We start from the raw sequence: 12,424 nt of genomic DNA, 5'->3' as shown, positions 1-12,424 counted from the left end.
ATGGACTACCACTATCTCAGAAGAATCAAAATGGGAAGCAACCCAAAAGAACTAAGTAGTTTGGAACACAAACCACCAGTATGGCTGATATCCAGATATGGCTGGATATGAATGGCTGAAAAAAGGAGGCTTGATCGGTCATAATTTATGAATTTTTTTGAAAAAGGAAGGCTATGGTATATTATATACATATTTATTTTAGAAGCCTCTCTTTTTTTCCTCCTTTCACTCTTTTTTTTAAACCCCTTCCTTACAATCCAGCTTCCAACTTCATCCTTGAAATGAAATTGTTCTCTCCAAAGTTACTAATATAATTGGCAAATCCAAGGGTCTTTTCTCAAACCTCATTTTCCTTGACCTCTCTAGTTTTTGCCATGCTAATGACTATCTCTCTCTCTCTCTCTCTCTCTCTCTCTCTCTCTCTCTCTCTCTCTCTCTCTAGTCTAGATACCGACACAGACACACATACATACAGCCTTCTACATTAGAATGTTGGCTCCCTGAGAGTAGAGATCATTTCATCCTTAATATGTGGCATGATGTTTGGGACTCAATAAATGCTTAATAAATGCTTGCTGAATGATCTGTTTCCCTGGCTGGACTTTAATAGTAGTCTATTAAAAGCTCTACTTTGTTTTTACAGGAAAACTCTTATCTATACGTGCCTTCTTCATCTTGTTCTTGCATTTATATATTCTCTTGGTAATACCAAATGGGTGGTAATCATAGAACACTACAATATCAGAATAATCAAAATTTAAAATAACCTAAATGATGATGAAAAGATGAATGGTTAGTAGAAGTAGACTGCTACATGCAATCAAGTAAGAAGTGATATTAAAATAAAATATCAAGGACATGTACATCTATAAATCATTCATGTATCAAGGGTGAATGATTACAAGATAGTTTGAACAATACATCTCTATGTACATCATATGAGAAGGTCCAGATGAAAGTCTTCAGTTTATTCAGTAACAAATATAGAAGATTTATGGAAAGGCATGGACAAAAAAAAAAAAAAATCGCACAAAATGAGAAGATATGAGTAGTTCATAATATGTAATGATGGAATAGGGGACCATTCCAGTGAGATCACAGAATCATCAAAATCTAGAACATATAATCCATCGCAATTCAAATCTTGTGAAAATTCTATCAGATACACATGACTACTTCCTTCTCTCTAACCAGAAAAATTCTATAAATACCAGTAAATGGTTAGAGTTTAGGTGAACTACAAATACAATCTTTAACATCAAAGACTTAAAATTCTTTGAAAATATATAATATTCTACTACCTACCTGCATAATGTCCTGAAGGTTCTCAACAAAAGATATTTCTGCTTCCACCATATAAAACTCTGCCAGATGCCTGCGGCTCTGAGAATTCTCAGCTCGGAATGTTGGGCCAAAGGTAAACACTTGAGTGAAAGCTCTGCAATTAAAGATGAAGAGTGTAGGAATAAAACCTATGAAAATTGTTAAGAACTTATAGTGGTCTGAGCTCTATAGATTTTTTTTATTGTTTTGAGCACAAACCCACACATTCTAGTGGGTGGTTATCTTGTTCTGGCAGCTGATAACAATGGTATAACAAAAATATTATATTTATAGAAAACATTCTATCTGAAAGGAATTCCCAAATACTTTCTATAAATTTTTTTATTTGCTAGGAAGAGAAATACAACCACTTAATAGTGATGGTTATAATCAATGCTATGAATAGTAGACAGCTTAGTTTCATAGCAATCAAAAACCAAAAAGACCATGACCAACAGGAAATTTCACAAAAAATTGGGGTAGGAAAATTTAAACCACAATCTGGAAAAGAGACTGATGAAGAGAGGAAAAAAGAAGAACAACAGATGGAGAGAACGAGTTCAAAGGGTAAGAGAGAATCTTCAAGACCATCTAAAACTTTAGCTAGCTGAATAACTGATAATCAAGGGACTGGAAATTTTGGGAAATTGCTTCACTCTTCTGCTTTCACCATCTCATAAAATGCTAAAAATAAAAATTTAAGCTCCTTTCCTCGGCATTCAAATTTCCTACAGCATAAGGACACCTTACATTTCTCATATTATGAACCTCTACATGCTCTAAGTTCCAGCCAATGTGTCCCCACATATCTTTTCTTCGGGGTCATGCCTGTTTTTTGCAATGTTGTTTGTTTTGTGGTGGTTCTTTCCATTTACATGGCTGTAGTTACTGTGTATATTGTTAGTTTCTGCTTACTTCATTTTCCCTTAGTTCATGTAAATCTTGACATGCTTCACAATATTCATCACCAGAATTTGTTTAGCCATTCTCCAATTATTGAGCATCTACTTTGTTCTTTTCTATTATTAAAAAGTGTTCCTAAAGCTACTTTGTATTTTTCTTATCAATAATCTTTTTTAAGATATAAGCACAATAATGGAACCTCTAGGTCAATGAATATAGACATTTAATCACTTTGTTTACATGATCCCAAACTTCTTTCTAAAATGTTTGTGCTGATATGTGGCTTCCCCCATAGCACACTCTAATGTGCCGATTTTTCATAACTTTTCAACACTGACTATTCCCTTCTTTTGTCAGCTTTGCTAATATGCAGGATGTGATATATCAGGATTGTTTTAACTCATATTTCTCTTATCATTAATGATTTAGAGCATTCTTTCATAAGGTTAATAATTTGCAATTTATCTTTTGAGAAATGCTTTTTCATATCCTTTGATTTTTATCTACTGGGGAATGGCTTTTGACTATAAACACAAAAGTCATGTATATTGCATAATTTATATGTAATCTGTTAATTATATAATCATTATAATTAATTATATGTTAGTTAAGTAATATGTAATTTGTTAATTATTTCTATACATCTTAGATACCAAATACTTATCAGAAAGATTTTAAAAGATTCCCCTCCATTTTGCTGTTTCCTTTATTTCCTAGTTGCATTAATTTGGTTTGTATAAAAGCTTTTCAGTTTCATAAAATCAAAGTTATCTATTCTATCTTCTGTAATTGCCTCCTATTCTTTGTTTAGTTAAGAATACATGACCATAGTTGTGAGAGATATATTATCTTCTTCCCTTAGGATTTTTTTATTATATTATATGGTCACATTACATTAGTAGTTATTATATTATATGGTCTGACTTAGAATGTATTGTAGCACATGGCCTAAATTCCTGGGTTAAATCTAATTTCTGCAGATTGTTTTTTGTTTTTTTTTCTTTTCCCTTTTTTAATCAAAAAGGAAGTTCTCTTCTAGGTAAATTATTTCCCATTGTATCACCACGGGGTTATTGAGTTCCATTGTTTTTGATGCTAACTTGTTTACTTTGTTCCACTGATTTTTTAACCAGTACCAAATGGTTTTGATGACTGCTGTTTCTGAGATATGGAAGTTCTAGTCTCCTATGCCACACCCCTTTTTATCACTGTCCTTGATATTTTAGATCTTTTGTTTTTCCAAATAAATTATTATTATTTTGATTTTATTATTATTCATTTGCTATTTTCTGCAAAGTATCTCCTTGATAATAAGGTATAAGATTACGACTGTAAATGAATTTTGACAGCATTATCATTTTTATTATATTTATGAGTTATACAATGAACACTGAATATTCCTCCAACTATTTAAAAAAATGAGGATGTTTCCATTTTTGAGGGCATATTTTGTGGCCTTGCTAAAGTTATCTCATTATCTTTGCTGATTTTACGGGATTTTCTAAGTAAAACATCATACCATTAGCAAATAGGGATAACTATCTCCCCTCTCTGTTTATACTTTTAATTTCTTTCTCTCGTCTTATTATTATTGCTAGCAATTCTAAAACTATATTAAATAAGAGTAGAGTGATACCTCAGCACTATTCTGTTTCAAACCTTGTGGAATTTGGCACATTTTGATCAGGAAAGCAATGCTTCAATCCTTAATCCTTGCTCAGCAATTGCTGCACGTGGTTGCTGTCTTAGTTGGGCATTAGGAATGTGAAGGTGGCCAGGCACACTGATCAGCCCCAGCAGCTTCCTCTACTATTGCCCTCAGCAGCTTCCCCACAGTGAAGGTGGTGACAGGGATAGGCGGGATCATCAGGCTGGAGCTCATGATGCTGAGGTTGTGTACAGTGGTGGGCAGGTGCTGAGCAGTTTCCACAGGACAATGTGGCTTCAGTGTATGGTTTCCTAGCTCCCAAAACTGGAAGGGGCATGGAGCATTAGCATGCTCAGCAGGAAGAGAAGCAGCAGCAGCAGCTAGAGACTGGAGTGACAGAGGGCCTGGGACCCCAGCTTCTACCTTCACATCCACTCTTCCCTAACCCCTCATTCCCCCAGAGAGCTTGGAGTATAAAGGTCATAGTTCCTCTCAGAAAGTGAGTTGGGTCAAGAAGGAAGAAGCAGGGCTTCTCCACAACTGGAAGCCCCATTTTCCCCTTTGGGGAACTGGGTGGGGAGGGATGGTTAAATTGTGGACTGGAGATGTACTTCTTTTGAGAAAAATTCATTCTGTATTCATTTTTGCCGCTTATCTGCCTTCTGGAACCAAATTAATTACGGTATTACTATAATTACACATGATACTTTTGTTTTCAAGTAGATACTTTTTTTTGTTGTTAAATAAAAGTTTTCTCTATGTCTCTACTTTGAGGAGTTTGCAGCATGAATGACTATCATTCTTTGGTAGAGGATTTTTTTTTTGTAACTATTAAGATAATCATATGGTTTTGTGTTTTTGTTTTTAATATGATTATATTGTTTGCTTTTTCATTTTTAACTATCCTTGCATCCTTGGTATACAAATCCAACTTGATAATGATGAATAATTTATTGAAATGAATCACTATAGTATAAAAGGATTTTACTTGAAAATTCTGAATTGATATTTATTAATGACATTTGATCTGTAATTCTCCTTATAGTGCTTTATCCCTCCCTGGTATTTGGCCTGTATCTCATAAAAGGAATCTCTCCTGTCAAAACACAAATAGTTTTGTCTCTTCAGTTAGTTTACCTTCATCTAATTTAAGGCAATCCTATTTCCAATTGTTCTTCATTCATTGTCAAGTCTCTAACCCTCCCCATTTGTTACCCTTTATCCTAGGTTTGGAGACTTTCTTAACTTATTAATTCATTTTTTTCCCCTCTCAAACAAGTAATCAAGTAAAGTCCTCTCCCTTTCAACTAGTTTAATTCATTAGGTGTTTTTTTTTTTTTTTGGGGGGGATTTCATTATTTATTCTATTTTATGCCTATTCTTGACTTTTATTTATTGATTCATGGTTCATATTTATTTGTTCCTTCTTTGCTTTCCCTATTTCTTGTGGCATTAATTTCTAAATATCTATTACAGATTGCTTCTTCTAAATGGTTTCTAACATTATTACCTTGCAAATCATTCATTCTGGCCCTGTTTTTCTACTGTACTTTCTTCTTGCCCAAGATAGGAGTTTTCTTATATTTCTAATCATGTAGTTCATTATCCTTTGTTCTCCCCATGGACATTTCTCTCTCTAACTCTTTTTCCATGAAATCTTCTTTCTTAGTCCATGTCTTCCTACTCTTTCGAATGTAAGTGATACCCAAGAGCTTTAATTCTCCCTGTCCTGAGGCAGGATGAATGGTCTAAGCTCCAAATTCCTAAAGATCATACATATTTTAAAGTTACCTTCCTTTACAGAACATCCATCACCTTTCTACTCCAAAATGACCATTTATCAGTAGCATCCCTTAACATTTACTGAAATTATTTGCCCTTTTTTTACTCTTTTCAACTTTTCTCTTTACTTCCCTACCCATGTAGACTCTCTTCTTTCGGAAAGAATACAAGCATAGTCTTACATATTCCCCTCTATTTTTTCCTTCCTCTTCATTCTGTAATTTTGCATTACAAAAACACTGATTCACTTGTAGGCAAGGTGCTGGTAAGGTTGAGTCTATGATGTTTCAGATCTGTTTCTCCACCATTACTTCTATTTGAATTCTGATTTTACCTTTGTCTCCTAGTGTACTTTTATAAGAAATCTCCTAAAGAACTCGGGGATATAACTATGAACCACTACATAGAATTCACAATCCCTCTATTTTTGTCTGCCTGCATTTTTGATTTCCTTCACAGGCTAATTGTACACTATTTCAAAGTCCAATTCTTTATGTACAGCAAAATAACTGTTTGGATATGTATACATATATTGTATTTACTTATAATTTAACATATTTAACATGCATTGGTCAACTTGGCCATCTTGGGGAAGGGGTAGGGGGAAGGAGGGGAAAAGTTGGAACAAAAGGTTTTGCAGTTGTCAATGCTGAAAAATTACCTATGCATATATCTTGTAAATAAAAAAGAAAAAAAAGAAAAAAAATTTACCTGAAAAAAAAAAAATCTCCTAATGGTCTCTCTTTTAATTATACTTTTTCCTTTACTTGTCTTGTATTTCTGGATTAGTTAAAAAGCAAAAAATGTGTCTAATTTGGTTTTCTTTCTAGGAATTCTTCAAATGCCTCGAAAATCTATCTTTTTATATTAACAGGCTCATGTTTTCAGGATAGATTATCTTGGGTTGCATTTTGAACTTCTTTGCTATTTGGAACATATTCTGTTTCCCTTCTTCAATTTCTGGTAGGTACAGAATAGTTTTGTTATTTGAATTTTGATTCCTTCATAATTTAAGATCTTTCTCCTGGTTTCTTGAAAAATTTATTAATTCAATTTAAGCACTAAGTCTTGAAGTCTGAAGCACAGGTTGTTTTGTTATCGTTTTACTGGAGATAATCTGTGCCTGCTTTTGATTGGCACTTAAATTCTGTGCTCTGATATTCTGGGCAATTTTCTTGTACTATTTCTTGCATCTTGGTCTTTGAAGCACAGATTGTTTCTATTGTTCTTATTTTACTGGAGGTGATAGATCTGTGGCTTCATGTGATTGGTGCTTTATTTCTATATTCTTATTGGTTCTGGGCAGTTTCTTTATACTATTTCTTGCATTTTGTTGTGTGATTTTAACCTATCATGTTCCTCCTTAATCCTTAATTTATCTCTATGCTTCCTGTCTTCAAAATCAAAACTCTCTATATAGATACCATATGTTCTTTTAATAATACTGCATTTTGCATCTTTTCTTCCATTATTCTTTCATTTCTTTGTTGAGAACTGTCACTGTGGATTCAAGTTCTCCAACTCTGCTATGTAGGTCATAAATTCTATTTTCATAATTCTTAATTCTCTCTCTCTCTCTCTCTCTCTCTCTCTCTCTCTCTCTCTCTCTCTCTCTCTCTCTCTCTCTCTTGCTCAGTCACACATAACATAGTGTTAAGTGTCTGAGGCCACATTTAAACTCAGGTCCTAACTTCAGGACTGGTGCTCTATCTACTATGCCACCAAGCTAGCTGCCCCTTCTTAATTCTATTTTTAAGACATTCAGAAACATCCTGTTATGATTCCATGTTCTCTTGGTATTCCACAGAGTACTTTCCTTCATAAGGTGTGTTGATTCACTTTTTTTTTTTGTCTTATAACATTTATTCAGGAATGATTAGACTTGTTTGGCTATTTTGGAGGGCCTCTACCCACATTTCCCAGTTTTCTTACACATTACTCTCCTCCCTACTTTCTATGGTCCAGCCATACTGGCCTATTTGTTGGTCTTCACATATGATACCCCCTCTCCGATATCTGTGCCTTCTTTGTACTGGCTCACCCAAATTTTGTTACCTAATTGTGCTCTTACTTAGCAAGTAAATACCAATTCAATAGTCCAATTTCCAGTGCAGCTGTTCCAGACTTCTCATTTGTTTTCAAGCCTCTCATGACACATTATCCTCTTGATCTTTTCTACTGAGCATACTATCTCTTATTCATTAAAAGAATTGAGGGCATTATCTTAAAATTCCCTCTTCCTTACTGATTTTATATTGTTCAAGCATCTTCCAGCAAAATTTCCTCCTTCACTCTTCTCCTGGATCATATCTTGTTCCACAACATCCAATATCCCAACGGCATCTCAAACTCATGTCCAAACTACCCTTCTTCCCAAGTTTCCTATTATAATTCAAGTTACAACTATTGTCGGTTATTCAGGTGTCATTACAACCTCAGTGTCATCCAAAGAATCCACTCTGGTATTCACTCACCTATTCAATGCACTATGAAATCTTATATTCTCATCTGCCCACTCATAAATCACAACTCTAACTCAAGTACTCATCATCTCTCATCAACATTATAATAATCTTATAATCAGTGCTTAGTATAGTATAGTATAGTATAGTATAGTATAGTATAGTATAGTATATATTTTTCTAAAGTGTAGGTGTATTTACTGTGGTATTTAAAGTTCTTCACAACCTGGCTCTCTTTTTTAAACCTTTCCAAACTGTGCTTCCTACCTCCATGCTGTTGTACTGACTATTTCTTATGTCAGGTGTGCTCTTTTTCCTCACCTCTGCCTCTTAGTTTCTCTAGTTTACCAAGACTCATCTCAAATGCGACTTTCTTTCTAATCCCCTCAGCTGCTAATAATGCTTTCTCCTACAAGATTACTTTCTATTAGCTTTGTATATATCTTACATACATGTATACATTCTCATATTTATATCTTATATATATACCTATACATTTTCATTTTTTTATTTAACTACTAGAAAGTGAATTCCTAGAAAACAGGATCTTTTAGCTTTTTTTCCTTTGTATTCCCTACTCTTACCATCATGCCTGATATTTTGCAAATGCTTGAAAAATGTTTGCTGATGGTCCCTTAAGCTAATGGTTTTATCATCTTTGTGACTTGCCAAAATAATAACTTTCTTCTCTGAATCCCAGTACCTTATTTAACTGTTTATCATAGTAATTTGTGTATGAATAGATAAATGTAGCTAATCAATAAATGTGGAATTAAATTAATATTTGTTAAATGAATACATTAAGACAAGATTATGCATCTCCCCCATATAAGTGAGATAAATGCCATTATTTTTAAAGAATTCTAAGTAATAGACTGTGTTTGTCTTATTCATTATAGTTTCAGCGTTCGCAGAACTGAAACATGACAGCAGTTAATGAGTTATAACAGGCTTGTTAATAGTTATAAATGAATGGAATGGATTTCAGTCTAGTTAAACTGGTCTCCTTGCTGTTCCTCACTCACAATATTCTATCTACTAACTCTATTGCTTGGCATAATTTGTCTCTCAGACCTAAAATACGTTTCCTCTTTATCTCTGCCTATGACAATCCCAAAATTTCCTTTTTTTAGTTTTTGTATTTTCAGTTTCAATGATGTGTTCTGCTTTTATGATACACACATTTACAGATTACTGGTACTTAATGAGCAGACCCTTACAAGAGGGCAAAATAAAATCAATAATAGTGACCTTATCTGAAAGTGCATATAACATTAAATATTTGTGGGAAAACACACACACACACACACACACACACACACACACTCACACTCTCTCTCTCTCTCTCTCTCTCTCTCTTAGATTTTTTTTCCCCCCAAATAAACACCGTATTTTATCTCTTTCCCTTTTTCCCATAGCACTGGAGAAAAAAAAAAAAAAGTAAATTTCTTGCAATAAATGTGTATAGTGTCAAGTAAAGCAAATTTCCTCAATAGCTACAAACAAAAATATAATTGTTATTGTTCAACTGTTTCAGTCATGTCCAACTCTTTGTGATCCCAACTGGGATTCTCTTGGCAAAGATACCAGAATAGCTTGCCATTTCCTTTTTGGGTGTATTTTACAGATAAGGAAACTGAAGTAAACAGGGTTAGTGACTCGGCCTGTAAATCTCTGAGGATAAGTTCCAATGATCTTGTGATGAAGAGAGCCATCTGCACCCAGAGAGAGGACTATGGGAACTGAGTATGGATCACAACATGGTATTCTCACTCTTTTTCTTGTTTACTTTTATTTTGTTTTCTTTCTCATTTTTTTCCCTCTTTGATCTGATTTTTCTTGTGCAACATGATAATTGTGAAAATATGTATAAAAAATTGTACATGTTTAATATATACTGGATTACTTGCTGTCTAGGGTAGGTGATGGGAGAAAAGGAGGGAAAAAATTTGGAACACAAGGTTTTGCAAGGGTGAATGCTGAAAATTATCCATACATATATTTTGAAAATAAAAAGCTTTAATTAAAATAATAATAAATAAAAGTAAGAGAAAAAAATGTTTGAGGCTAGATTTGAACTCAGAAACATGAACTTTCTTGACTCAAGGTCTGGAAACCCTATTGTGCCACATAGCTGCCCCATATATAAAATAATTATGTTCTTATTCTAAATCCTAAGTTTAAAATTAAAAGTAAAAATCCTAAATAAAAATCTTAAATCCTAAATCCACCACTTTTGTCATGGATATTATATTTCAACAATGGTTCTCTGGAATCACGAATGGCCACCATATTAATCATAATATCCTAGTTTTCACAGTTGTCTATTTTTACAGTGTTGTTATCATATAAATGATTCTCTTGGTTCTGCTTATTTCTTTCTTCATCAAATTATAAAAGTCTTCAAAATTGTTCATTTTTATAAGAATGATGTTTTGGCTTAAAATGTTCTGCGCAGTGGATAGAGCACCATCCCTGAATTCAGGAGGACCCAAGTTCAAATCTGGTCTCGGACACTTGACACTTCCTAGCTGTGTGACCCTGGGCAAGTCACTTAACCCCAGCCTATTTAAAAAAAAAAATGTTCTTCTGGTTCTGCTCATTTTACTCTGCTTTATTTCATAAAACTCTTTTCATGTCTTTTTGAAATAATCTATTTCCTCATTTCTTACAGCACAATAATAGTGTTCCATCATATTCAAATAATACAACTTATTCAGTCATTTCTTAAATGACAGCTTTTCAGTTTACAGTTTTTCCCCACCACCAAAAGGGCTGTTATAAACATTTACATCAAAAGGACACTGTCCCCTTTTTTCATCTTTAGATACAACCATTATAATGACAGTATAGTTGAGTCAAGACATGCATCATTTAATAGTTTTTTCTATATAATTCCTAATTGCTTTACAGAATGGTTCTGGAAAACACAGGTTCACATCTATATACCTGTGGTTTTTTTTTAATTGTCCCTATAACATTTACTATTTTCCTTTTATGTCTTATCTGCTCAAATCCCTCCTACACAAAGCTTTTTTCTGATCTCCTTGTCTGCTAGTATCTTTTCCAACCTACTCTCACACAAACACACACAATATACTTTTGCTGAAATTTAGGGTTTTAGCTTTCCTTCATGATGGTGACCTGAATAATTTGGCCTATTTACCACAATATTAAACATATGTCTGTTTTTTTTTTTTGTTAGAACAAGTCAAATTATGTAGGAAGCTCTGCAAATACAATCCTAGAAAACAGACCATTACCCAGAAATTTATTTGTTAATTTAAAAAGAAAAATATCTCAGGAAATAAAAAGTAAAGTTATTAAAATTGTAGATAACAGATTTATGCTTTTTTCTTTTCTTTCAAAAAGCAATTGTAGTTAGGGGAAAGCCTAATAATAACAACAATAATAATAACAAAAATAATGATAGAATACTTTTAAACCTGCTTTATAAATGTCAGCTATTTCATTTGACAATAATAATAATTATAATTACTATTATTATTACAATAGCAGCTAGCACTGATCTAGTATGTGCAAGTTAGTTCTAAGTATTAAGAAATACTACCTCATGTAATCCTCAAAACAACCCTGGGAGATAGGTACTGTCATTACCCCTATTTTACAAAAGGGGGAAAATGAAGCAAAAAATTAATTACTTGCCTAAAGAAAACATGGCTAGTAAATGTCAGAGGCTAGATATGGGGCAGCTAGGTGGTGCAGTGGATAGAGCACCAGCCCTGAATTCAGGAGGACCCGAGTTCAAATCTGGTCTCAGACACTTAACACTTCCTAGCTGTGTGACCCTGGGCAAGTCACTTAACCCCAGCCTCAGGGGAAAAAAAAAAAAGAGACTAGATTTGGCTTCCTACTATCTCCAGATTAAATGTAAAATCCTGTTTGAGCTCATTTCATAACTTGGCTCCAGTGTCACCTCCAATCCTTCCAGTCCTCTTACATCTTACTCACCACCATTTACTCTACAATTCAGTGACACTCACTTCCTCACAGACACTTCTCCCATTCTATGAATTTTCATCTCCTCTTCTATCCCTAAAATACCCATCTGGGCTTCCTTTCAACTAAAGTTCTTCCTATAAGAAGAGTTAGTTCCCTCTGCTGATTTATCTCCAATTATCATCTCTTTCTTTTTCTCAAACTCTCTCTTTCTCTCACATACATATCTACCCACACAAATGTGTTTATATGATTTGTACATACTTATTTGCAAGTTGTCTTTTACTTCAGACTATGAGCTCTCTGAGATCAGGAACTTTCTCTTGCCTTTCTTTGTCTCTTTCTT

The 12,424-nt window shown here is 33.7% G+C and overlaps 1 protein-coding gene across 1 annotated transcript in view; it reads right to left on the bottom strand.

The window, feature by feature from the left end:
- Positions 1 to 12,424, bottom strand: part of NARS2 (asparaginyl-tRNA synthetase 2, mitochondrial) — a 171,923-nt gene that overhangs the window by 78,876 nt on the left and 80,623 nt on the right. The window contains exon 7 of the mRNA XM_074303965.1: positions 1,306 to 1,438. Within this exon, the coding sequence (XP_074160066.1) occupies positions 1,306 to 1,438 (133 nt within the window). The remainder of the gene's footprint in view (positions 1 to 1,305; positions 1,439 to 12,424) is intronic.

This window comes from Sminthopsis crassicaudata, chromosome 3 (assembly GCF_048593235.1).
Source record: "Sminthopsis crassicaudata isolate SCR6 chromosome 3, ASM4859323v1, whole genome shotgun sequence".
NCBI lineage: Eukaryota > Metazoa > Chordata > Mammalia > Dasyuromorphia > Dasyuridae > Sminthopsis > Sminthopsis crassicaudata.
The sequence above is the reverse complement of the archived record's forward strand: the minus strand, read 5'-3'. Positions and strand labels throughout refer to the sequence as shown.